General features: G+C 53.2%; 10 protein-coding genes and 1 non-coding gene across 11 annotated transcripts; 4 read left to right on the top strand and 7 right to left on the bottom strand.

Moving 5' to 3' along the window:
- Positions 1-867: 867 nt before the first annotated feature.
- ergS lies at positions 868-2295 on the top strand (the record flags this gene model as incomplete). Its single annotated transcript, XM_001209781.1, has 1 exon — positions 868-2295. The coding sequence occupies one exon, from the start codon at positions 868-870 to the stop codon at positions 2293-2295; it is 1428 nt and encodes a 475-aa protein (XP_001209781.1).
- Positions 2296-2579: 284 nt separating this feature from the next.
- On the bottom strand, positions 2580-3848 carry ATEG_07094 (uncharacterized protein; the record flags this gene model as incomplete). Its single annotated transcript, XM_001209780.1, has 1 exon — positions 2580-3848. One exon carries the CDS (start codon positions 3846-3848, stop codon positions 2580-2582), a length of 1269 nt encoding a protein of 422 aa, XP_001209780.1.
- Positions 3849-4316: 468 nt separating this feature from the next.
- Positions 4317-9538, bottom strand: ATEG_07093 (uncharacterized protein; the record flags this gene model as incomplete). Its single annotated transcript, XM_001209779.1, has 12 exons — positions 4317-4388; positions 4443-4802; positions 4859-5261; positions 5294-5538; positions 5715-6493; positions 6644-7154; positions 7374-7588; positions 7781-7965; positions 8000-8125; positions 8170-8333; positions 8407-9492; positions 9530-9538. The coding sequence occupies 12 exons, from the start codon at positions 9536-9538 to the stop codon at positions 4317-4319; spliced, it is 4155 nt and encodes a 1384-aa protein (XP_001209779.1).
- Positions 9539-10280: 742 nt separating this feature from the next.
- On the bottom strand, positions 10281-11833 carry ATEG_07092 (uncharacterized protein; the record flags this gene model as incomplete). The annotated part of the gene is made up of 2 exons (XM_001209778.1): positions 10281-11675; positions 11726-11833. 2 exons carry the CDS (start codon positions 11831-11833, stop codon positions 10281-10283), a joined length of 1503 nt encoding a protein of 500 aa, XP_001209778.1.
- A 1068-nt stretch (positions 11834-12901) lies between these two features.
- ATEG_10518 lies at positions 12902-12973 on the top strand. The gene has a single exon. It is a non-coding gene; the product is annotated as a tRNA-Gln (tRNA).
- Positions 12974-13126: 153 nt separating this feature from the next.
- On the bottom strand, positions 13127-14965 carry ATEG_07091 (putative 2-methylcitrate dehydratase; the record flags this gene model as incomplete). Its single annotated transcript, XM_001209777.1, has 4 exons — positions 13127-13558; positions 13616-13800; positions 13850-14627; positions 14690-14965. 4 exons carry the CDS (start codon positions 14963-14965, stop codon positions 13127-13129), a joined length of 1671 nt encoding a protein of 556 aa, XP_001209777.1.
- A 645-nt stretch (positions 14966-15610) lies between these two features.
- Positions 15611-17459, bottom strand: ATEG_07090 (DNA cytosine methyltransferase; the record flags this gene model as incomplete). Its single annotated transcript, XM_001209776.1, has 2 exons — positions 15611-16031; positions 16087-17459. 2 exons carry the CDS (start codon positions 17457-17459, stop codon positions 15611-15613), a joined length of 1794 nt encoding a protein of 597 aa, XP_001209776.1.
- Positions 17460-18396: 937 nt separating this feature from the next.
- On the top strand, positions 18397-20314 carry ATEG_07089 (amidophosphoribosyltransferase; the record flags this gene model as incomplete). The annotated part of the gene is made up of 4 exons (XM_001209775.1): positions 18397-18481; positions 18539-18991; positions 19046-19733; positions 19786-20314. The coding sequence occupies 4 exons, from the start codon at positions 18397-18399 to the stop codon at positions 20312-20314; spliced, it is 1755 nt and encodes a 584-aa protein (XP_001209775.1).
- A 639-nt stretch (positions 20315-20953) lies between these two features.
- ATEG_07088 (DJ-1/PfpI family protein) lies at positions 20954-21625 on the top strand (the record flags this gene model as incomplete). The annotated part of the gene is made up of 1 exon (XM_001209774.1): positions 20954-21625. The coding sequence occupies one exon, from the start codon at positions 20954-20956 to the stop codon at positions 21623-21625; it is 672 nt and encodes a 223-aa protein (XP_001209774.1).
- Positions 21626-22024: 399 nt separating this feature from the next.
- ATEG_07087 (uncharacterized protein) lies at positions 22025-22892 on the bottom strand (the record flags this gene model as incomplete). The annotated part of the gene is made up of 2 exons (XM_001209773.1): positions 22025-22394; positions 22444-22892. The coding sequence occupies 2 exons, from the start codon at positions 22890-22892 to the stop codon at positions 22025-22027; spliced, it is 819 nt and encodes a 272-aa protein (XP_001209773.1).
- A 463-nt stretch (positions 22893-23355) lies between these two features.
- On the bottom strand, positions 23356-24567 carry ATEG_07086 (uncharacterized protein; the record flags this gene model as incomplete). Its single annotated transcript, XM_001209772.1, has 2 exons — positions 23356-24112; positions 24188-24567. The coding sequence occupies 2 exons, from the start codon at positions 24565-24567 to the stop codon at positions 23356-23358; spliced, it is 1137 nt and encodes a 378-aa protein (XP_001209772.1).
- Positions 24568-25944: the final 1377 nt, after the last annotated feature.

Below are 25944 nucleotides of genomic sequence, written 5' to 3'. Positions count from 1 at the left end.
ACTCTTCGCACCAGATGAAGTTGCCCCCAAACATCCCAAAATTATCCGAAAAGCCCTGCTCTGATGTATGTATCTTATCTGAGAACGCAGGTTCAAAGAATTAAACACCTCATGCAAGCACTATTGGTACCCTTAAGTTGGCACACCTTAATCTGGGGGTTTTAGACAGCCTACAGACCTATCTTAGAATACCACGTAGCCTCTCTCCCAGGCACCTTTTCTTTTCGAAATCGGACTCGCCATTGATTTTTCTGGATAGAATAACCGCCTTTCCTATGGAACCGTACTAATAGAAAGTACCACAATGAGTCGAGATTCTAGGCAACTAGGCAACATCCCGCTCAGCTTATCCCACATGTGAGGCATTTTGACAGTGTACATCCGGATTCCGACGCTGTCTCACATGGGCAACAGGTGGAAACCGAGCAATTCCCGAGTGCAGTCCACCTAAGCAAGAGACTAGCCCGCCATGGACCCTGGCGCCCGCCGACTCAATACGACGATTTCCGCATCGGGACAGACTTTCGGGAAACCACGCACAGGACCCTGAGACCAGACGGTTATCGCAGTTGCCTACGAATCTCTCTTCCTCTCCATCAAATGGACTGGACAATGGATCGGCAACCGTGGGACAAGGCATCCAAGCCCGTCATTGTGCGTTCAGCAATCCCCGGTGGCGACATGGGACATAAGAAGTGGCCTAGCCGCAAGCTAAGCTATATTAAACTTATTATTGAGATGTCTGCAGAATATCCTTGCTGCCTATTTATCGCAATGACTATGAAATCCTCGCCGGGGTGAACTGATCCACGGTAAACTATGGGATAACGACGCGCACGCGCAATGGAGTTGAAGAACGCCCCAAAAATGGCAAAGAACGTCAAGAAAGACCTTCTGTGTACGCAAATTGGCGAATCACTAGCTGACCAATTGGAGCGCACATGCGCCTGTGTCGCTGGTGTCGCTGGCAATGAGCAGAAGAGCTGCCTGGCGTGCGTGATACAAATCCATCAAGCGGCCAGGTCGAACAGCGATGTTAGCGAGGGAAGCAGCAGCAGCAGCACGAACAGCGAACAGACGGTCGCAGGACCCTATTCATGCATCGATACGCATTTTCCGTATACCACGGGTCATCCAGGGCTCGTCGACTCGGAGGTCTCTCCCCCAGCTCGCCCGATACAATATACGGCACGCGGGCGAAAACGGCGCGCAAAGCTGACGGTGCCAATTTTCGACGACCCGGAGAGCTTGCAGATTGTGGAACAGCTCGCTAGGCAGTATGGTCATGTCTCCCATATGGGCATTCTGGATCGGAGCTATATCTTCTTCCTCAACAAGGCCCGAACCGCGGCGCTTGCATACAAAATCCAGAACCAAGTCGCCATCGTGTCGGGGCAGCCACTATGTCCCCGGGAGATGTTCACGGAGGTTCTGGATGAATTCAACAGGTTTCGAAAATCCTTCGGTTGGAGCGTGGTGTTTATGGGGGCCGACGATGACTTCGCTGGATATGCATGTCGCCGGCGCTGGACGACGATGAAATTCGGCGTCGAGCGGGTGATCAATCCGACAGACAACGATCTGCTCATGGAACGCACGGGGAAAAGGCTCATCACGCAAAATAGGCAGTTGTTATCTCAGAACAAGGGTGGCACCACACTGGGGATATACATCCCTTCGCGGCAGGAAGACCCGGCGTTAGAGAAGGATTTGCAGGACTTGTACGATACATGGCGGACGCAGCGCAACGAAACCAACACAACGCTACAACCCTTCATCACGGTATATAACCTCTTCGACTTTGCGAACCTCATGATTTTCATCTACTCGCGCAGTCCGGACGGAGCCATCAACGGCCTGGCAGCGCTGCGCTGGATGGGCGCAAAACAAGGCTATCACTTGGACCCATGCATCGCAGCCCCTGGCGCCCCTAAGGGGATCAGCGACTTGCTGGCATTTTCAGCAATGTCGCTGTTGAAGCAGCTCAACGTGTCGTATCTCAGTCTCGGCTACGAACCGCTCCAGACGCTCGGCGAAGTCAACGGCATTGCGCTACCGTTTGAACGCATCGCCAGAGCAGTCTACAATCACAGCGTCCAACACCTGCCTGTCGGTGGGAAGAAGGCCTATCATGACAAGTTCCGACCTGACCCAGATCTAGAATCGGGGCTGTACATGGTGTTTCCGTTCGGAGTTCCTGGTCCGCGCCAGGTCGTCGCTATCGCGCACATGGCCAATATCCGGATTCGAAAGCTCGCTGCTATCCAGCGCAAGTCTGTTATGCAGAGTCATTAGGTTGGGACATACGGAGATAATTGGTCATTGCAGCTGCATTGTTTCGGGGTTTATGGTTGGCATGTATGTGAATTTTTCGCACGGGATAGTACCTAGAATGTTGGTTTCCAGCTTGTATAGGGAAAATGCAAGACGTTGATACATAATGCTTGTCTTAACACGAGCTCAAAGAATATTAGCACTTATTGCCTTACTTCTACTACCCTCAACCTCGTTGGCATCTCCTGCCCCCCGTATCCTATCTGTCCACAAAAACTGTCTATATTTCGGGCAGGCCTTCGAGTCTACTGCTTCTCACAGACACCAATGAATGTAGACGCAACCGCACCGAGGAATAACCGCCCGGAGACAAGGTCATTGACTGCAGTGGTTGTCGTAGGCAATACCTTCGCCTCCGCGTCCTCCACGAGCTTGATAACCTCATGTTCCACTTTCGCCGCCTGCTCCTCACCTCCAACCTCCTTCTTCCGGATCATCAGTACCGTCGACGGCGCACCCGTGCCATGAGGGTCCTCGAAGGCTTTTAGTAACTGAAGAACATCCGGAAACCCGGCAACAAAGACGTTTCCGTCTGAATCAGCGGACAAATTATCCGGGCCTATGGACAACGGAACTTGGTCAATCTGCAAGAGCCTCCCATCGTCCGTCAGCCGGTGGACGGTGACAGCACCCGACACCGATTGGGCCACATATATCAGCCCCGAGACCGGATCCCTCGTGATGCCATTAGGAACCTTGAATTTCTCCGTAGCCACAAGATGACACTGTCCCGTGTCCGTACGACAGTACCCGATGCTGCCACCCCCCAGAATAGGCGCCAGCCCGCGCAAAGCGCCGACTTTGTCGCTATGGTCATTGGTAAACAGGAAGGCTCCGCGGTCTTCGTCGTCGTCGACCACGACCAGATTGTTCGGCGAGACGATCGAGTCGCTGGCGATCGTCTTGACATGCACCAAGTGGCCGTCGCGGCCGCGACGACTCACATCCAAATCGTAGACTTCGATGGTCGAATTCGCCCCCGTCTTCGTCGCATCCTGAACCGGCTCGCCAGATGCATCCAGCGGCGGCCGGTGGTTGATCAACCAAAACCGCAGCCTGCGCCCGTTGTCGATCGCCCGCACGTCAAACCCATGCAGATCCAGCTCGTGGGGTTCGCCGTTCTGGCCCCGAAAGGGCACCGCTCGCACGCCGTACAACCCGTCAGCGCCCGGCTGGTCGATGTCCAGCACCGCGAGGTGGTCGGTCCCTCCGCCGGCGGCGGCCCGCGCCGCGAGGTCGTAGTGATTCCCGCCGGGGTTCCATGCGGTGCGCGCGGCGACGCCGGAGCAGGCGGCGTACAGCTTGCGGGCGCGCTCGTCCAGCCAGATGTCCTCGCAGCTCTCGAGGAGCGGGTGCTGGATGCGGTGGCAGCGGTACTGCGGGAAGTCTTCGAGGGGCTGTATTACGCGGCCGACGCCGAAAAGGAACATGAGCGCATCGTGCAGGTAGACTTTGTAGAGGCCGATGGCTATGGCTAGGATGGCAATGAGGACGGTCTTTATGGTAGGGGCCATGCTGAGTCGCGGAACACAGTGAATGTTGTCGGTGAGATCGAGTCGGATGCCCCTCTGCTCTATTTATGTTGTTGTCTTACGAGAATCCTTCGGAGCTAGGGCCAACAAGGTCTTAGGTAGTGTCATGTCGTGTCATGATACTACTAGTGCTTATCCACGTGGAAATGTTACCGTTGCTGCTCATATCGAGGAGCGGATGACGGTTTGACGAGTCAAATGTTTCCTACTGCTTGTATGGCTTCTGGGAGAATGTCTCACGAAAGAGCTATTCGTCGAGCATGGGCGAGTCTTCAGGATTGGTTATCTACACAGACGGCGGATATAGTCCCAGGGTATGGTAATGTGCACATTTTCAGTAGTATGAGGAGCACCTGTACAAAACTTCCGAAGCTCATCCTGCTCTCTTCTGCCAGTTGCACACACGCAATCGCATTTTGCGTACGTTTGATGACAAGCACTGAATCACATTCATAGAACCTGCGACCAGTCTTCTTTCTCCATCCACTCCTTCAAGCTGGTCATCGGACAGTCAATTCCCGCCTATATCAGTCAGCTGTCTCTTTCTGTTCTTCTGGCCCAGATGTCATCACTTACATTTCGTATATCCAATGCAGTCAACAGACTCTTATCATTCCCATCATAGCCCGGCTCTGTAGAATATGAAAACATATCGCCGACTTCGCGGCCAAACTCGGGGTCCGGCGCCTGGGCAATGAGCTCCTCCAAGGTGATCTGCCGATAACAGGCCGGAATGGAGTTTACTTCCCCCCAGATGCGCATATACTCCGTCCAGCTGCACGTCGTCCCGCAGGCCATGTAGCTCTTTCCCGGAGGCATTTTCGACACCGCGTAGACAAAGTTACCCGTGTCTCCGTTGACGTCGAGGTGAGGAACCGGTGCATCTGGTGAAGTGGTAAAGGTCATTTCAAATGAGACCTTTCCATCCTTGGTCGTCTTATGAAGTGAGTTAGCCACGATACAGAGAGCAGTCGGCAGAAGATTGGTCTTACCTTCCGCAAATACCCCTCCGGGAACAGCTTATAGCTTGACATGAAATACCCGGTCTGCACACAGGACATCTTCCTCGCCAGCTCCGGATACTGTGCATTCACATACCCGGGGAAGACTTCAGCCTTTGCATCGAAATGATACAGTTCTGAGAACCGGCCCCCGCTACATTCTTTGGCGTGACTCAGAGTCGATACAATGAAGCCATTTTCATCGAGGGAATTAACCGTCTGCGCGGCAGCATCGGCGATATTCTTTCCTTGCTGGAGCTCGACATCGTAGGCGTACCGCCGACACGAGATTCCCAGCTCTGCGGCTTTGGCTCGACAGTCTGGTCGGAAGAAAGGCTCCCAGTAGTTGGTCACGCTGAATATGACGTTCGCCCCATGGAATGCAGCCACCAGGCTGTTGACGTCGTCCAGATCAGCTCCAATGACTTCGACTCCTGCGGCGGACAGCTGCTGCGCTGCGGGGGACGAGGGGTTGCGAGTGATGCCGCGGACATGATAGCTTGGGTCTTGGAGGAAACGACGGGCGACTGAGCCGCCTTGATTCCCTGTTGCGCCAATGACACAGATGATCTTTGCAGGTGGCATGGTACCTCTAGTAGTCGTGCAGGTTGGTCCCTGGGTGATGTGGACAGATGGTGCAATGGAGCTATCTTACTACCCCGCTTCTTGGTCTAGCAGCTTAGATCCCTCTTATTGATAGCAGTCAGTAAATACAACGAGAGTCTCGCTATTACCTGCCCAAAATCCGGTCCCGATGCACAAACCTCCCATTTTTCTTGATCTGTTCATAAAAGTCCTTTGCCCAATGCAGATGATAGCTATCCCCCAGCTCCGTAAACAGCCTCACCGACATCTCCTGATCCTTCAAATCCTCCGAATGATTAAAAGGAGAGTACATATACCGTCGTTGAACAGTAGGCAAGCCCTTGTCCCAGCCGCGGTCCACCGCATACCGCGCAACCGTCAACGCCTGGGAATCCGTCGCGTACGCCTGCGGAGTGTCACGGAAGATGTTGCGCGGAACTTGATCGAGGAGGATGATAAGTGCCAGAGCGCCTTCGCCCTGTCCTTCTTCCCTCCATAAATCCAACGAGCCACTCTTGGCGGCTTCGTAGTCCCGGCTCAGGTGCTTCCGGACGTGGGCGTCGTCGGAAGGACTGCCGTACCAGAAGGACTTTGGCTGGAGGTAGCCGGGGGAGCCCTTGGGGCCGAACCAGAAGTCGAGGACTTTTGCGTAGTTCTTGGACATGATTCTTTGCATTGGGTTGCGGAGTTGCGGAAGTGATGCAATGCGCAGAGTTGCAGGCGGTGGTAATGTGGATGCCGAATGCGGAGCACCACAGGAGGGGTCTAAACCATGGATCGTCGATTTGCTGCTGATCAGCGGTTTTAGTAAGTGGCAGCCGATTCTGTAGTGAAGGCTGATTACACAAAGCCCGAACCGAACCGGCATCGACTGGGGTAGCAGACTTTGTATTGTATATCGGATCGGGGTTCCGCAGGCATCCGGGACGAGCCGCCGAGCCCATACGGAGTGTATGTCCACAAATCGTCGGAGGGGAAAGGGAAATCCAGTACAGTAGGAGCCCGGGTGAACGGAGTTCAGCGTTGAGAATGTCAGGCTAGCTGGAAAGCTCAGTAGATATCAAAAGGCTCATTTTTATCGAGATCTGACCCAGAAAGCAGGAAAGGAGCAAGTACTACAACCGATCCTGAACTATACTAAAATCTGTGCTACCCATTCCACCATCTCCTCCATCATGCGGAATGACAAACAATGCCCACAATCTTCCTGGACGATAAACTTGACGTCGTTCTGGTGCGCGTACTTTGCAACCCAGGGGTCTGTGAATTTACTGGGGACCAGGGTATCGAGAGCCCCATTCAATATCAGAATCTTCTTGCCCACTATTATTTCAAGCGCCTGGTCGCGCTCTCGATATAGTCGTTCGATGGACCTCGGCCACTCCTTCGTGTTCTCTGGTATGTCGGATAGGGAGGCGTATCCCAGGCGTTCCACGAGCATATCAGTGAGGTTGGGCGATCCGACGATGATGATAGCGCCAGCGATAGAGGGTTCCTCGGCGAGCATGTTCCAGGTGATGTGGCCTCCCAGGGAGATACCGGTCACTATGAACTGGGTCGGATGGAAAATGCCGTCGACATAAGACGCGAGGTATTTCATGACCAGTTTGATGTCGACGACGGTTCCATCTGTGGTACATATATAAGATAACGTCGGCTTGCTCTTTTGGGAGACATACCAATTGTGGACAGCATGTCTTGTCTGTATCCTGTCAGTTTTGATCTCATCCGGGTTACCACAGTGTTCATACGCATGTTGGATATTTCCCCCCTTCCAGTCCTGGCTGCATTGACTGTCAACCCATGTACCTTAGACAGAAACCGTGCTGCTTACATTGCGATTGAATCAATCTGAGCACAGTCAGCATCCTTATCAACCAATTTACATGATCCAGAAAGCAGGGGATAGGCATAGACTGACTGCTCTGGAACCGTGGTTGCGATTATCCAAAGTCGCCACCACGAGGCCTTTGTTGGAGTCCCCTCTTTCTCTTATTCCAAAAAGAAGCTGGTGGGCTATTGGTTCGGCATCTTTGTACGTTCTTGTCCGGCCGTGGATATGGAACAAGACGGTGGTGTCCTCCCGCTGTTGGGCAGATAATTCCTGGACCCCGTAAAGGTGCACGTGGAAACCGGCTATGTTGATGGTCAATTTGCTAGATCTTGGTGTACTGTCCGGTAGCACAAAGTGGTTGTTTTTGGATGCCATGATAGAGGGTGAGAGGTGAAGAGCGAGAAATTCTCCGTAGCACAGAATATCGGGTAAGAAATGGATGATGCGGGGCTCTTATATTATTCAGATAGCAGCTGTCCGCCGCTCCGATACACCACCACCAACACAATGTAAACGATGCTTGTTCGGCGGTTCATGTAGATTATTCAACACCCATTGCCACACTTGGATGGAAGCCATGGACTGCACGTCAAGATTCTGCGCACGCTTAAGTAGAAGTTGTCTGGGTTGGGCCTTGCACAAGATGAACAGCTCATATAAGTCGTATCTACGAATCACCCTATGCGCCCTGTCTTCGAGTTAAACCAACATACATGGGAGGCTTTTCCCAGATCACATATGTCCGTTGATCAATCCAACCATCAGACTCCGACATCAACTCCAGTTCAAACTGAGAAAACAGCCTCGCCAGGATGAGTCTGGTCTCTGCGTACGCCAAGCTGTATACCGTCAATGAAGCTCATTGCCTTCCCAAGGGACATACTTCTTCCCAATACAGTTCCGTGGCCCAACGCTAAAAGGCTGCAAGACGTCCCGCTGATCTTGAAACGCCGAAGTATCGATAAACCGCTCTGGAATGAAATCCTCCGGCTGCTCAAAATTCAGCGGCGAGTGATACGCGGCCAAATGATGCACAGCTACGGAAGTCTGTGAATATCATGCACGTCAGCCTATAGTACCACCCGGGCTAGTCCATACACATACTCCACCCGGTACATACTGTCCATCGATAACCCAGCCTCCATCCGGTACAACGCGAGGAATCCCAACAGCAAGCAGCGGGTAGAGCCGGAGTCTCCTCGATCACAGCGGGGAGATAAGTGAGACGGCTGGTCGATTTAATATTGACCATGCTACCACCGGGAAATACGGTGCTCAGCTCATCCACGAGCTTCTGCATCTTCCCCGGATTCGTCAGGAGCAGATACACCGCTCCAGAAAGCAGCGTGGCCGTTGTCTCGCTCCCAGCCATAATAAGCAGCGACGAGTTACTCAGGAGCTCGGGAGACGTCAAGCCCCGTCCTTCCGGCTGATGCAGCACATGGTCCATAAAGTCAGACCGCGGACTCAAGTTGCCCAGTCGCCGGTTGACCTTCTCCCTTGTATACTGGAAATGTGCCTCCCTCTTCTTCAACGCCTTGCCCGGGAGGACATACCGAAGGATACCAGCCGTATACGGCCCCAGACCCGGAGTCTCCTGCATGACCCGGATAAGCATGTTCCCCTTGATCGCTTGGAACATATTGCCAACCCACGGATGAAGGGTGGCCTTTTCCAGACACTCGAACGATTCGCCAAACGTCAGATCGCCGATGATGTCGAAAATCGTCCAGTTGAACCACTGGACAATATCAACCGGGTGTTTGTCGCGGGCCGCCCGTTCCAGCCCGTCCATCAGCATGTCTATGTAGCCCTGCAACAGGGGCTCCTGCTCGCGCAAGGACCGGTTCGAGAACCCATTCGAAAAGAGCCTCCGATAATGGCCGTGTTGCTCGCGGGTGGATGGCGAGTTGGGATCGGCAACCTGCCATTTGGCGTCCTTGGCCATTTCGGGCTCGTTGGCTTTTTTGTGGCCGTAGATGTCTTTCCATGCTTGTGGGGTGATGTAGGACAGTTTGTTGGGGGCGATTCGCACGACTGGGCCGTATTGCCGATGGAGGTCTGAGACGGAGGTATGGTGTCTGCCGCTGATCAGGGCCCAGAGATAGGGGGTCAGACTGGCGGCTCGCAGCTTGGGGCCGGGGTAGTTGGCCAGAGGGTGAAACAGTATGTCGTATCCGACAGAGGCGAGGAGATAAACTAGTACCTGTGGCTGTTAATAACGTGTTTGATGGGGCTATCACTGGAGACATGCTTTACCACTATGGCTAGGGATAACACCGTCCCTGGAAATTACTGAGTCAGTAGAACAAAATCAGCCAGAATAGTCATTCTCTCGTTTCTAGCTTAGAGCATAAACAGTATTATTGAGTGAACATCTTAGATTCCTAGTTACAGGACCGGTATGCTTAAGTAGGCTGGTTGGTGTACGATGGCACATACACCATCCAAGCCTTACATCGGTTCACCATCAGGTTCGTTAAGACTGTAGTCGTCTCCAATCCAACCATCTGCCATCAGACCAACGTCGTGATATCATCTGCCAACTTCAAGATTGGAATGAGTTTCGCTGTGCGGTACGGAAACCCACGTGGATGCAAGTCAGCAGAACCGGCCATTTCGATACATTGAATCTCGACTATCTTGGAGTTCTGCATATGCACCAAGCCATAAGGAAGACCAGGAACCGCACAGGCAAACTCGATCTGCTGTGTATCTTTCTCCGCGACCAGTCATTGCCTTCTTTCGATACCGTGATAGATCGTTCGGCTCCATGGGGTAGACTCTTCACCACGGTTCTGCTAGATGGTATCGCTCATGAATGTGTCGAGGGTAAACAACGCAGTAAAGGCCGATGGTTCTTCTTTCTCAGACCTGACTGGAAGTCCTCTCCCGGACAGACTTATATAGACAAGCCCAGATCGGCCAATGGCCTATACTCTGCTCTGTCACTCGTATCTTCGTGCCCATAGCCTTCCCTGGTGTAAGCTTTGCTCACACCTGCACATTCGCTGCAGCCTCTATCGAGCAAATAATGGCCTGGTAACCTGACACAGACCACGGTGAACCTAATTCACTCTCCACATCGGCAGCATTGCGCTCATACGCCTCCAAAAACGGCAACCCATCCAGAAACTCCATGACGCCATATAAATGGACAATCTGCACCGTCCGATCCGCGACACTCAGAGACAGCGTCATTACATCAGAGCCGTGTTGGCGCTCCCAGCGCGGAATACTATTGGCGATGAGAATATGCCCCTCCGCACAGGGGTTGCTCCGGGCCGTCTCGTCGAGAACCGCAGAACCAAAATCAACCGGCCCACTCGCATACGCTATGGAAAACCCCGGGCCATCTGCGACAGTAAGAACCACCAGCTCCGGGCGGTAGATTGCGTTGTCTACGCAGACGCCGTGGATATGCGTTCGCGGGAAACTGGCATAGAGACGCAGTGCAGATGTGCTGGAAGGCAGGGGAACGAAGTTGGTGCCGCCGCGCATGTTGCCGTCGATGTGGCGGCCTTCGGGTAGAGTAGCGGGGAATTCCTGTTTGAAAACCCAGTCGCAGTCGCCGCTGAGGAGGCTGCAGCGGAGCACGCATAGGGGTTTCATGCTGTAGACGAAGTGCAGGTAGCGGCCCGGCTCAACGGGGGCTGTGGAATGGCTGTCTGGCAGGAAGAACGGGGCCCAGTTCTTCTCGGCTATAGCCCTGTCTTCGTTCTGGATGGTCAACACCGTTGTGAAACGGGAGAACGGTCGGTGTATGTACATTGCACGCGGCCAGCCCTCGGCTTGGATTCTCATATTGAAGACTACCACCGGCTCTGCGCCGGGAGCGTTCTCTTCCAGAATCACTCGGGGGTCCTCGGGGCCGAAGAACCCGCCGCCTTTCTCCCATGGCGTCGGGATGTCCAGAGTTGCTGGGAAGGACATATCATTGCCGTTCCAGTTGAGAGTGTAGCCTTCTAGTTCTTTCCACTCCTCGTCGAAGACCTGCGCCCTGAGAAAGCTCATAGTCGGCCAGTGCAGTATGCCGGATGGCGAGTAGACCACGCGGGTGATGGCAAGATACACGCCCTGCTCAGGAAGCCAGACGATTGAGCCTGCGAGTCGGGCCCACTTAGAGCTGACCCATTCCTCGTAAGATGGTCCTATGTCTTTTGCGTCGTCCTCTATCATGGGATGAGACTGGAGAGTCTCTGCAACGGCGGTGATGTTGTCGTATAGATGGAAACTCCGTTGAACACCTATAGTCCCGTTGCATTCGAGCGGACCGCATCCTGCAGTCGCAGGAGCCCCTTGGTTGCAGAAGCCGTGCAAGCGCACAGCATCGAGGGATTCCTCACTCTCTATAGCTTCGCTTATGCCCTCGCGATTTGCCTGGTCCGACTAAGGGGTCAGCAACGATGACTTGCAGACATAGAGCACGGGTCACTCACTCGTAATTCTGGGCTATAATCTGACGGCAGTGATGACCAAAGACAGATTAACAATAGGAGAAGCGTCGACGCGATCACTATCTTTTGGAATGTTTGAGATCGAGCCATTTGGGCGACTTCCCTGCTTCTCACCCTGAGGCACGAGGAAGTGAGGGAGGATCAGCTGCCTTTTGCTTTTAACCTTCTGGGAGACCAGCAGACTGTGTTGGGTGCAATATTGATTGGGATATACTTGGTTGTGGCATGGACCAGCATATCCGGCGGTCGGAATGGGGACATGTTTGTTACCTGTGAGATCCAACCATGCGCTGCAACCATGCGACACTTGAGCTAGGCAGGTTGGAGCTGGTCCTGGCTAGGTTCACGTCATGATGAGAACGAAGCTGTTTCACCTGGAACAATCAAAGGTCCTAGGTTAGGGTTGCGGGCATGCAACAAGATTAAAGACTAAGTAGATGTATGGGAAGGAAGAATGGCCGTGAACTGACTACTTTTATATCTAGAACGAGTCCCCAAAGTGGCTACATGTAAGCTTACTTTGTTGTTTCAATAGTACCTGTTGAGAACCTGTGTTGGTCTTCCTTTCGTCTTGTTAATTGACACATAGTTGATGCTGCCCATTATAGGCTCGGAAAACAACCCGCTTCGCCGGGTGCATGCAAGCCATAGGAGTAAGAATCCATTCTGTTCCTCTTCTAGTGCCGGGAGATTTTCGAACGTCGTTGCTTGTTACCTATCTGGGTGTGTTCTGCGATGCGCGGCGCTGCATGGTGCAGATGTCAGTAATATGACTGAAGACAATTGCTAGACCGCCATCCTACCGCATTCTGTTGGGTATGAGACTGTGAATCACGGGGATAAACTTCTCGCATCACCTTGGATCTCTCGGTTGCTTGGACATTCTTCCTGAGCTGGGCAGAATGTTACATTGGTACTGTGTTTCAATGATGGTATATTTCCTGAGGCCACGATATATATTTCCGAGGACAGGGTAAACATTCCCATTCAACCACACCACGTAGCAAAGCACCAAATTATGCACCAGGTCATCTATATCCAGCTACTAGACCACCATCCAGCAATAGAAGACCCAAATCAGTGATATTTGACTGGTTTATTGAACCACAAATAGCCGTGTCTCATCTAGTCAAATAAAAACCGGCCTCAACAACCACTGGTTCTGTAGTCTAGCGGTTAGGACCCCGGATTCTGATTCCGGTAGCCCCGGTTCGAATCCGGGCAGGACCTCATTGTTTTTCCTTCTTATTTTTTTGACATCTTGTTTCTTTGAGACAGTTTAAACATCTTCTATCAGGTATGGGCAAAGCACGGCACGGCTATAAAAACAACTGAGCATTTCACATGGAGTATCTAACATAAATCACAGTCTAATTTTGTGCCCTAGGCGGCAGCAACCATCTTATCCTTCACGTACAGGTCGACGTACTTGTCGATCTCCGTGGCCTCAAGGGCAGCACGGTCCCAGCCGAGGTTAACCAGCTGGTCAATCCGTGCCTGGTCGAAGTGCGCCTCGAGGTGACGCTTGTACTTGGCGAGGATCTCGGGCTTAGCCTCCTCGCGACGGAGACGGTGGCCGAGCGGGGCCTCGACGGCGACCTCCTCCAGCACGGTGCCGTCGTTGAGGGTGACGGTGAGGGCGTTGGGGATGGTGCGCTTGCTGGGGTCATGGTAGTCCTTGGTGTACTGGGGGTCCTCCACGCAGGAGATGCGCTTGCGCAGGTCTTCGACCAGAGGAGAGGTGGCGGCTTCGGAGCCATCAGCGTAGTCGGCGGCGGTCAGGCGGTTGAAGGCCAGCATGGTGGCGACCATGTACTATCATGTCATTAGCCGATGTCAGGAAGTGCAACTTGATGCTACAGGATGACGTACCTGGACGCAGTGGTCACGGTCCGCAAAGTTGTCCATGGCCTTGAACTGCTTGTCGATGATGCGGATGCAGGCCTCGTGCGTGCGGTTGGTGATCTCCTTGATGTCCTTGGCGGACTTGCCCATGGCGGCGAGCTTCTTGTTGATGATCTGGGCGGCCTCAATGGCGGTCTGGGAGTGGAACTCGGCTGGACTCTCATCAGCGTTGCTTGGCTGGAGTAAGGATGGGCGACTTACCAGGGTAGGAAACCTTGAAGAGGACGTTCTCCATGACGTAGCTGCCATAGGGACGCTGGAACTGGAACTTCTTGCCCTTGAAGAGCACATCGTAGAAGCCCCAGACGGGAGCGGAGAGGACGGTGTGGAGACCACCCTCACCCTTCTGCACCTTGAGGACGAGGTTGACGGCGCGCTGGCAGGCGTCACCGGCGGCCCACGACTTGCGGGACATGGTGTTGGGGGAGTGACGGTAGGTGCGCAGGCTCTGGCCGTCCACCCAGGCCTGGGTGATGGCATCGGCGGTCTGCTTCTCGGTGAGGCCGAGCATCTTGGAGACGACGGCGGTGGTGGCGACCTTGACCAGGACGACGTGGTCAAGACCGACCTTGTTGAAGGAGTTCTCGAGCGCGAGAACACCCTGAATCTCATGGGCCTTGATCATGGCCTCGAGGACGTCCTTGACGGTGAAGATCTTGCCGCCGGCGATGTTTCCTCCGGCGCGGTTGGTGCGGGTGATCCAGTCGGCCACGGCGAGGATACCACCCAGGTTGTCGGAGGGATGACCCCATTCGGCGGCCAGCCAGCAGTCATTGTAGTCGAGCCAGCGGATCATGGCACCAATGTTGAAGGCGCCATTGACGGGGTCGAGCTGGTACGGGGTACCCGGCACGCGGGTTCCGTTGGGCACGACGGTGCCCTCCACCACGGGACCGAGGAGCTTGGCGCACTCCTTGAACTTGAGGGCCTCCAGACCGCAGCCCAGGGTATCGAGGAAGACCAGACGAGCAGTGTCGAACTAGACGGGTTAGACGGGGTTCACCTCTGGTTCAATTGATTTTTTGGGAGAGGGTAACTTACGGCCAGATCGGAGTTCACGTTGTAGTTGTGGATATAATCGGCCATGTCCTTGATCTCCGGATCGTAGGCCTTGTCGGCCGCCGGAGGGACGGGAGCACCGCTTTGAAGAGGAGCCATGGTCGAAAAGCGCGAGACACGAGGGGCGGCAGAATTGATGGAGGAGAGAGAGGTGCGAGCGAAAGACGGCGAGAGTCTGGAGACGGAGGAAATGCGGGACTGCAAAGTGCGGGGAGACCTGTGGGTCAGCCGTCTCAACGCCGAACAGGAGGCAGACATGATGAGAAGAATGTACCAAGTAGAGACGGGATGAGAAGAGAAGGAGACAAGGGGAGGAGGGAGAGTGGAGGAGGAAGAGGAAGAGAAGAGAAGAGAAGTAAGTGGGAGAAGAAGGGTGGAAGGGGAGGGAGGGAAAAGCGTGACTTCATACGTTGGACCGAGGGCCGTTTTTGTTATGGTCGGTTATTCCCGGCTCCCCCGGGGGGTCATTACTGTTGTTACTACAATTTCTACTACAATCCTTAGTACCAGCTACTCCAATGTGCTTTGAGCACCCCGATCTCGGATCATGCAACTCAATTCTGAAATGCGATCGTCGGCGGTATCCCGACTACAGCTCCTAGTATTGTTTGCTCTCGGTTAACTAGATGCGTGATGTTGACGTTGACCCCGATCAACATAGATTTCTCATCAATTGCCTCACCAATTCTCCTCTGCGTTATGCTCTCTCCCATATTGAGACAGAGACAACCTCACCTTCCATTGCAATCCCCTTGGTTGCCATTCCCATCCGTCCGCGGTCGGACGGCATCGTGGGATTCCGCGGTTAACCCAGGCTCACCCATGCATGTGGTTGGCCGATCATTGCGCTAGCCTCAACAAATTGCAACGAATCGGCGCATCAAGTCAGCGACCACAAACCGATCAAGATCCAGTCTCTCTCACTGCCTCTCTATCGGTCTCCCACAGGCTGTGAATGATTTCGCGATACAATGCCTCGGCCAGGGCGGGAGGCACGGCGTTGCCAATCTGCTTCCGGACTTCTCGCGCTCCAAACTGATAATCCAGCGGAAACGTCTGCAAACATGCCAGTTCACGGTTGGTATACCCTCGCAGGCCAGATGGGTGATAGTTGCCGTCGCCGCCTCCAGTCGTGATGCACCGCGCTTGTCGGTTCGGATCATACGGTGCGCGTTGTATACCACGGCTTTCAGCCCCCTGGACGTCATGATCCGGTGCCCCGGGCGGAATTCTCGAAATCACCTGGCCGATAGTGGTAAAGGGTTGGAGGCCTCGCCTGGGCCCATGGGTCGGTCTAGGCAAAGGCGGAAGCCTTTCTCCGGGTCTAGCTAAGTCAGTCTGAAGCCCACAAAACAAGAGAAACGTCAGGAAAACCATACCCGGAGGCGATAACAACTAGTCTTTTCCGAGACTGGGGAACTCCATAGTCAATACAGTTGAGAATTGACCAGCGGACAGAGTACCCGACTTCTAAGAAGTCCAGGATTACCCGACACAAGGTATCGCTATGTTGCTGTTGTGCTGCGAGCCCACTGGTCTCTTCCATCGTGTAGATCCGAGGCTTCAATTTCTTCACCAGATTTAAGCTCACAAAAATGCACGCCGAGTTGGCGTCATCATCTCTACCCGCTCTCGTATGGGCCGGGGAGAACGGCTGACAGGGAGGCGACCCATGAAGGACGTCAACCTTGAGGTAATCATGATTAAGACTCAGGAAGCTGTTGACATCAGCCTGCCAACAGTCCGTGGTGGGGAAATTGAGACCATAGGTCTCAAGAGCATGTTGAGATACATCAACAGCCCATTCGTTATGAAGGCCGGCTTTTCTTGCACCACAAGATACACCGCCGGCGCCACAGAAGGCATCCCCCAAGGTATACTGACGGGAATGCTGCAGTGTATTAGCCTCCTCGGTGAGGTCTATTACCGGAGCTAAATTGTCAAGCACAACCACCGGAGCTTGTGTTCTGGCTCTGTCGCCGAACAAATGCGTCTGTCCCCGCCACGCATGTCGAAGAACGGACGGTTTAAATTTGAACCCCATGTCGGCTTCTTCGAACGCCAGATACTCCACCGAGATCTCTTTCTTAGCAAAGAGATCATATTTCGCGTCTTCAGCACCGATAATGACTTCCTTCAAGCGGCAGAAGAGCTCCGTCGGGTTTGCAGACTTCAATTGGTCTTTTTCAATATGGCAGAAGTTTGTAAAGTTAATCTTGACGAATCGCTTGACTGCTGTGAGAGGAACGGTTTCAGTCTCATTAACAATCCAAACCAACTCATTTTCCCACCTGGGGATGTACGTGCTGATGTGGGTTTGGGCTCTCTCTAATCTTCGGCCAAAGAAGTCCACTGTCCCATTTACGTCGGTCGAAATCGACGTCACTCGAAGATATGTCTTGTCGTGGAGCTCCAGGGATTGGCCCACTCGGTAAAGAATCCCCTCAATGTAAATCTCTTCAACGTCGAGTTTTTCGGTGGCGGAAGCATTGCTATTAGGGGACGCTGGTTGACTATTAATCTGCAAATCCTCGTCGGGAAGGTAGTCGCCTTCTTCTAGATGCTGGGGATCTCCGGTAAGGTCCACGACCTCCTGAATGTCTGTGGTGGAGGTACGGGTGAAATAGTCTTCATTCGGATCGAGTTGGATTGGGCTGGGGCTGTTCGTGGGACTGTTCCGTATGGTGACGCTGCTATCGGTGTCACTGTATGAGTCCTCGCCCTGGAGGGTGGTTGAACGCGAGCGATACATAATGATTCGGGGGGAGAGCGAGTAGAGTGATGAAAGATTGCGTATGGGACAAGATATAGGGAGATGAGAGTTTGGAAGAGAGAAGGATTGGCCTGGGAGGTGAGTTGAGACGAGGGGAGAGGTGAGGGAGGTATACAACCCCAGGCAAGAAGTGAGGCTAGAGAAACAAAGCGCAGATGGTCATTGAAGTGAGACATGATGTGTGGTGTGTGCTGGTTGTGTTTGTAGTGAGAGTGAGTTGAAAGAGAAAGAAACAAGAAGTAATGAGCAGTGAGACATGTATCTTCAGCAGCAGTATAGAGACACTACTAGTACTACCCACGTGTTGATGTGTTGGAGTATATCTTCCGAATTTGGAAATATGGAGAAGCTGAGTCATCCGCTGAGTCACCCCCGGTGGAGCGGCAAAAAAAAAAACGACGGCGGGACGGTCTTCCTCTCTTTCTCTTCTCTTCTTAACTCTTTCTTTCACCATGATCCCATTCCCTCCAATTCCTCCGTGAGCGTGTCTCTCTCTCGCTCGCTGCGCAGTCTCTCCTTTCAATCACCTCATTCCTTTCTGGTTATGTCGTGATCTAATCTCGGGTTTCACTGTCTGTCTGCAATCTTCGACTTCTGTACTTCTACTGCCGAAGAAAGGAAAAAGTGCCGAAATTTTTTTTTTTTTTATTTCGACCACCCCGCCAACCCCTCTGTGTGCTTAGCATGTGAGTACCCATCTCCGTTCCCCAGGTTTTGATATGTCCTGTTTTATGTCTCCTCTTTTTATGATGAATTTCGGTTTTTTTATTATAGATGTTAGACTTCCTAAGCATTCTTGCGGAGAATTTCCGACCTGATCACATACTCTGTTCATGTCCAATTGGGTTCTGCATGTGTCCATTGTTGCACTTCACTGACCACATGTTTATCCCAGAACCCCAGACCATCCTGAAAAATGTGTGGTATCATTGCTTTGATCCAGGCGAACCCGTCGTCTTCCGCCGCCGTCGACCTCCACGAGGCCCTCTACCTCCTCCAACGTAAGTCTTGTCCGATATCAATCGATATATAGACGATAGACTCTAATTCTACGCTAGACCGTGGTCAGGATGCTGCTGGAATTGCCACCTGCGCCGCCGGTGGGCGCATATACCAGTTGAAGTCGAACGGCATGGTGGCCAAGGTGTTCCAGGATGGTGCCAGAGTCGCGGATCTCCCCGGCCCCATGGGTATCGGTCACCTGCGGTACCCTACGGCCGGAAGCAGTGCCAACGCCGAGGCCCAGCCGTTTTACGTGAACAGCCCCTATGGTATCTGTCTGGCCCACAACGGAAACCTGATCAACGCCCCTGAGCTCAAGCGTTATCTGGACCTTGAGGCTCACCGTCACATCAACACCGACAGTGACAGCGAACTGATGCTGAATATCTTCGCTGATGAGCTGAGCGAGACTAAGAAGGCTCGGGTCAACACCGAGGATGTCTTTGCCGCGCTCAGCCGGATGTACCAGCGTTGCGAGGGCGGTTGGGCCTGCACTGCCATGATCGCAGGTAAGTTCTCTATTTGAACAACCTTCTCAAATACAATTGCTCATATTATTCCAGGCTTCGGTCTGCTTGGTTTCCGTGACTCATACGGTATCCGCCCTCTGGTTTTGGGTTCCAGAGCTTCCCTGGATGGTGACGGCACCGACTACATGATGGCATCTGAGTCAGTGGCTCTGCACCAGCTGGGATTCACCAACATTCGCGATATCCAGCCCGGTGAGGCGGTCATCATCCCCAAGGGCGGAGAGCCCGTCTTCCGCCAGGTGGCCCCCAAGAAGGCCTACGCCCCGGATATCTTCGAGTATGTGTACTTTGCGCGCCCCGATTCCGTCATCGACGGCATCAGCGTGTACCGGAGTCGTCAGCGGATGGGAGACCGTCTGGCCACTCGCATTCTCGATGTTCTGGGTCCGGAGGTCGTCAAGGATATCGACGTGGTCATTCCCATCCCCGAGACGTCTACGACATCTGCGGCTGCGGTCGCGCGGTATCTCGACAAGCCCTACTGCCAGGGCTTTGTCAAGAACCGCTACATCTTCCGCACCTTCATCATGCCCGAGCAGAAGATCCGCCAGAAGGGTGTCCGCCGCAAGCTGAACGCCATGGAGGCCGAGTTCAAGGACCGAAATGTCCTGTTGGTCGACGACAGCATCGTGCGTGGTACCACGAGTCGCGAGATTGTTACGATGGCTCGGGAAGCCGGCGCGAAGAAGGTGTACTTTGCTAGCTGCTCTCCTGAAATTACGTAAGTTCTGCTGGATTGTAACGTGTTGGGTCCCTGACTAACTCGCTAATAGACACGCCCATATCTACGGTATCGATCTGGCCTCGCCGAGCGAGCTGGTGGCGCACAACCGCAATGCGGAAGACATTGCCAAGCACATCGGGGCCGACAGTGTGATCTACCAGACCCTGCCGGATCTGAAGGGCGCCTGTGCCGAAATCGCACGGGAGAACGGCCTTGAGGAGCCGCGCAACTTTGAGATCGGTGTGTTCTGCGGCAACTACGTCACGCCCGTATCAGACGGCTACTTTGACCACCTGGAGAAGGTGCGTGGAGAGGGACGGAAGATCAAGGCGCTGGACCGTGCCAAGGAGGCTGTCACCCACGGATTCGCCAGTGAGAAGGATTTCCAGATTGCCGCCAACGGTGTCAAGCTGGATGCCAAGGGCAACATTGTACCGGCATCGTGTCCGGATGAGTCCGAGGTGCCTCAGGTCAGCTTCAACCACACGCACCACGGCTCGCAACACCACCAAGAAGAGCCGCCCAAGGTCCGGGATCGCATGGACATTAGCATCCACAACATGGGTGATCACGCATGATTATGAGAGATGTCCCTCGTCTTATGATTTTCTTTCTTCTTTTTCGTGGTATATAATTGTCATGCATGTGTGACCTGGAGTCTCGGAGTTGTAAATGGTAGACAAAGGGCTGGCCTTTTTTTGCTTGTTGCATAGCACTGGCTGGACGATACAGAATATGGTATGGAGTGCACGATGTGATGTAGCAGAAACTGAAGAAGGTCAATGAATGTAGTGGAACATGTTCGGTTACAAGTAGATTGCGACTGTCATCACCGGCATGACCGGATGTCCCGCACGACCTGGAGATGCTTGCATACTGCGGTACGACAGACAAAGCTGTCCTGTTGTACAACGTTGCTTATTGGGCTGAATACGATGGGATTCATAGGAGTTGCTACGAACTATACCCAGACCTGTTGATAACATCTACTGTCATGGAGCGTGTATGAACTCGGCATGTACTAAGCTATAAAGATCAGACAACACACCTCGGAATACTCATAAAGTGCCAGCCTGTCCTAAAGAGAGACATACACACGAGCGAGAGAAACGATCTCACGTAAGATTCAACCCCTCATCTATAAAAGCCCGACTCCAATCCCTATACCTCATACACATCATCATCAACACCCAATCCACCAGATACACCAAGACAAGATGAATCCCCCTCCCCTCCACATCGGCCTCATCATCTTCCCCGGCTTCCAAGGCCTCGATGCCTTCGGCCCCCTCGACATCCTCAACACCCTCTCCTGGACGCACCCGCTCACCATCTCCGTTCTGGCCGACACCCTCACGCCCACCAGCACCAAATCCCCCCTCCACCCCAGCGCAACAGGCCAACTCATCCAGCCCACCCACACCTTCTCCTCCCCACCCACAGACCTGGACGTCCTCCTCGTCCCAGGCGGCCTGGGCACGCGCGACCTCGCCGCCACCGCCCCCGCCGTGTCCTTCATCCGCGACGTCTTCCCGCGCCTGCAGTACCTGGTTACCGTGTGCACGGGGGCGACGCTGGCGGCGCGCGCGGGCGTGCTGGACGGCCGCCGCGCGACCACGAACAAGATGGCGTTCCGTGAGATTAGCGCTGCGTATCCGGCGGTGCAGTGGGTGGCGCGGGCACGGTGGGTGGTCGATGGGAACGTGTGGAGCTCATCGGGGGTGAGTGCGGGCATGGATGTGGTGTTTGGGTGGGTGAGTAGGGTGTATGGGTTGGAGGTTGCGGAGAGGATTGCCAAGGGTTTGGAGTATGAGTGGGTGTATCGCGATGGGACGGAGGATCCGTTTGCGGTTGTTTATGGGGTTGGGGAGGGAGAGGGGGAGTCTTGATGATGGTTTAGGTACCTAGCTCTATATGCGTGGAGATTACAGTTGCTCTTTGGTGCTGTATCTAGTCTGTATAGTCTGTAGATTGATTAGAGAGATATGTTGGAAGAACAGATATTAGTGCGGTAGAAAGTGGTTTAATGGACTTCGTTTGGTCTCTGTGTTTCCTGCAAGCCTGTATGAAAGGCAGTACTGGAACAATCCGTGCTCCTAACCAGATGGTGGGAATAGATTCAAATCCCTACTCGACCGGCGTACTCAATACCCAACGGGCAAAAAGGTCCCACGGCGCAGTGTCCCACCTTTCAAAACTGTACAGTTTCGACTGACGAATCACCAATGTAATACCTTCCATGTGCGCATAGAACAGACGGGCATGTTGGGGCCCAAGGAAGGAGACCATCAGCACAGGTAATTCGCTTTCCTGTCAAAGGCCAGGTCATAATTTTCGAGGAGCGAGGGCTTGTTGACGAGCTTGTCGAGCCCATCGTCCTCCATAATGCTGTCCTGTACCTCGGGGTGCAACCGATCCTCCGGGATGTCGCGCTGAACCGAACGGGCGTACATCGAAGCAATCAGCGGGGCAACCTCACCATACAGGAGGGTTCCTTCACGGCCATTGCGTCGCTGTTCTGTAAAGAGGATCAAATGGGGGTGACGGGAGCCGTTTTCGTCTCTCTTGAATTCGTGCTCCTCGAGTGCCACCCAGCCCTTGTCGAAGCCGAGACGTCCTTCCCACCCGGCGCTGTGAAGGATGTAAGGATCGGGGACACTATAGCAACGAGCTCAGCAACAGTCTATGCTGATTCAAGAAGACTCACCGGATATGCTTCCAGCCCACGTCAGATTGCAGGCCGAAGTGGACCAGCGAGCTTCTGGGGTAGTCCCGAGGATAGCCGACCTGGGGGATGCGAGAGACCCAGCGACTGAGGTACCGATAGATTCTGCGCGCACAGGAATGTGGTTTGTAAGGTAATCCCTGTCGAGCTTCGGGATCAGCAGGATAGTCGCGGTATTCCTTCGACTCCTCGTCGGCCGTTGCTCGAACCGAATGACGGTCCAGCTTCCACTGCGGGAGGGGCTCGAAGAGGATTGTCGACTCAGGACCCGGGGCTACCTCAATGTCGAAATCCACTCGGCGAATGTGATACGGCGCTAGGTCAGCGTCTGTGATCTCGGTCTTCTCGGAGAGGGGATTGAAGGGAGTATCAACGAGGGACTTTATCAAACATTTGAGCTGCTCGAGGACGATGGTGCGTTTATCAGCCATTTTGGGCGCCCTCAAAGATGGAAGAAGCAGATGAACTGAAGATGATAGCAGAATTCATTCTGAAGAGATGGTGAGATGGAAGGCTTATGGGTGACGGGCGAAAGAGAAAGTGAAGTCACTTATACATGACTTGTAGACTTTACTAGAATTACAACATTCCTCCACTATAAGGGAATAGCATCATGGGCCCAAGAAAGCCAAGCAAAGCTAGTACTATCAATCTTTTCCTGGCTCAAGACAGCGCTCGTGAAGGGTACTATACGGAGTATGCCTTGAAAGGAATTCGTACAAACCCAAGTTGGCGTATTTATGGATGGCTATGCGAGGTTGTTTTACATCACATCTGTCGCATGGCCCAGGCTACTTACAAGGTCTTCAGCCGTGCCCATTACTTACTTCCGACTACTTATCAACGGAGGAGCTCGGTGATCCGCCCGATGATCTATCTAATGCGTTATTTTGACTATGCTGCAATTGACATATTTAGCATCTTCTTCACATCCTCATCTTGTAATAGCCTCTGATGTTCCCCTCTCAATGTATCTGGATCATTAGTTTCGAACCAAAAGGCCCACGTGCTTCGCGTGTTGATGTCGAGATTATCTCGACTCGACTTCAATCCCACGTGTTGGAGCTGCGGCGGTGCCAATGCGTATCGAGTCAATGCGTACTGGTCAGCGTACTCCTCGATCATAGAGTCCGTCTGTCCATGTCCTCTGGCGCTTAGAAACTCCATCAGGCCATTCACACGCTCCCTTGGAAATACCAAGCCCTGAGTGCAACATCCATACTGATTCATTTCAATGACTCCGTGGAGGGGCATTAGGCTGTATTTCCCGACCATGTAGACAAGCGCGGTAAATGCTGGCATGCAAACCATGGAGATGATCGCTATGCTGGCAGTGTCTAGGTGAAATTGCTTGAAGCGAGTGCGGCGGAGCGCTACCAAGCATAAGAGGGTAGATAGCATCAGAAGACCAAAAACAAACGGCATATTCCGGTACGCAAAATCCGCACTAGTCCAACTTAATGCAGTCTCGGTATAGAAGAGACGGAGATAGATCCAAGGCTTCCCTAATTGTTGTTCGAGTCGGGCAATCTTCGCCAACGCCTGCAACGTTCTTGAGAACCACCCGGCCGCAAGGATGATGTCGTCCTCGAAAATGATAGTGTAGGAAGCGTTCAGCTGTTGACAGGTCCGGAGGGCATATAAGTAGTCACTGTAATTGATTAGCACCATCTTGATGTGGCTTCTTCTGTCGTTCGTCATCCCGGATTCAAATTCAGCGACTTACAATACACCTTTCTCATAGAAATTCCTTTCTCTTTCCAGACTCTTCAGATGCTCGAGTTGACTGTCCGACACGTTGTATGTTGTCGCCGAGTCAGCGAGCCTCTCTATCCATCGTTGTCCCCAGCTTGGATGTAGCCTCGGCTCCGTGTTGGCAAACAACAAACTAATGTACAATTTGCTTCGCTCTTGCTTGTCCAGCCCCTCCAGTAGTGAGCCCACAGACGCTTCGAAATAGTCATCCATGTCGCGCCGGACGGTCACCAGTGCGACACACATCCGCGGGGTGGGATCCGACTTGACGTAGAGAGGGGGCTCCAGGTCAGCATTATGTCGAGAGATGAAATGCCGTGCTTCACGCTCACGGTGAAGGCTGTAATCCATCTCATACACATGACGTTCTCTGAAAAAGGCCGAGTGTGGATCACGCCAGAATTTGATGCGGCAAAACTGAAAGAGCAGGAGCCAAAGAACTAGGGCAGAAAGAAACACCTTGGATGTGCGGAGTTTGAGATAACGAGGGAAAGAGGAAGAGCCCTCTTGACAACGCCTCTCCAGGACATCAGAGGCAACGTGCTGAGGTTGGTGAGAAGGGAAGAGATGACGCTGCGGCGGGAGCTACGGACGTGGCAGCGGCAACTGGAGGACAAAGGATGGTCTGGTCGTGCATGTTACACGGCGTGTTTACTAGTATCTTATAGTTAACTATTGTGGACTACTGCTCTCGCCGTACAATTATCGAGGGGATTGCATGCATCCATGCCCGAAATGACATGGGCATGAGAGGCCTTTGTGCACCAGCCCGCAGGCAGAACTGGTCATCAAGCTTTCACTATGCATACACCAACCGTTTACTGTGCCCATTCCTGCTTGATGCATTCCTGCAGTGAGTTGATTGGACAGGTATGCACATAGGAGATGTGGGCAGCCCTCGGCCGTTCCTGGTGATTGTGAGCCACAGCAGGAAAGTCCAATTAAAACGCCATTACATAGTTAATCATAATGGAGAATAGGGTAATTTGGATGGACTGGCTCTCCTGCAGGAGCGATTGAGATATAGAAATGTTCTCTGAGCATGTAGGAGGTTGCTTTGTCTGGCGAGGCGCAACTAATGTTGTGCTCCCCGACTCTTCCACCTCTCACGATGTGACCTCCTGCTGCAGCCTCAATGTCAGCTCTCGTAAGCTAATGAGCTAATAGCCAAGTTAACTGCCGCAAAGATTGTTTAAAAGAACACGAGTCAGGATTTTGCAGACGCTCAAAAGAGCCCGATGTGCGATGTCACCAGACCAAGACCCTTGCCCGTGCATTGCGGCGTTTGTTTTTTTTTCAATTGAGTGGACCCTCTACGTCCAAAGCAAACAACTAGCTGGAACTTAATGAGCCGCCACAGGAAGCAGCTCCCGACCTCATTGAGCAATCCCGAGCACGGCGCTGAGCGTATCCGGACTATGTACCTACCACCTCGGACAAGGCACGTTCATCCAACAAGGAAATGATCTAGCATTACCATTGACGTACCAATATAATAGTTCTGGTATTGAGGGTCTACTAGATTCTATGTCTTCGGTGTTCTCCATTCCACGAGCTTGATAGGGAGCACTGTCGGTATGTGATAGTGGCGTTTGAAGCACTGTGAGCGAGTTGCTCTATGTGATCATTGCAGTAGCCTCACAAAGATCTGAATCACAATGGCCGGTGCAAAACCCTCCGGCACTTCCGAAACGCCACGAGCGTCTAGGTATGTTTTGTTTCTATATC

This window comes from Aspergillus terreus, genomic scaffold, assembly GCF_000149615.1.
Source record: "Aspergillus terreus NIH2624 scaffold_10 genomic scaffold, whole genome shotgun sequence".
Taxonomy (NCBI): domain Eukaryota; kingdom Fungi; phylum Ascomycota; class Eurotiomycetes; order Eurotiales; family Aspergillaceae; genus Aspergillus; species Aspergillus terreus.
The sequence above is the reverse complement of the archived record's forward strand: the minus strand, read 5'-3'. Positions and strand labels throughout refer to the sequence as shown.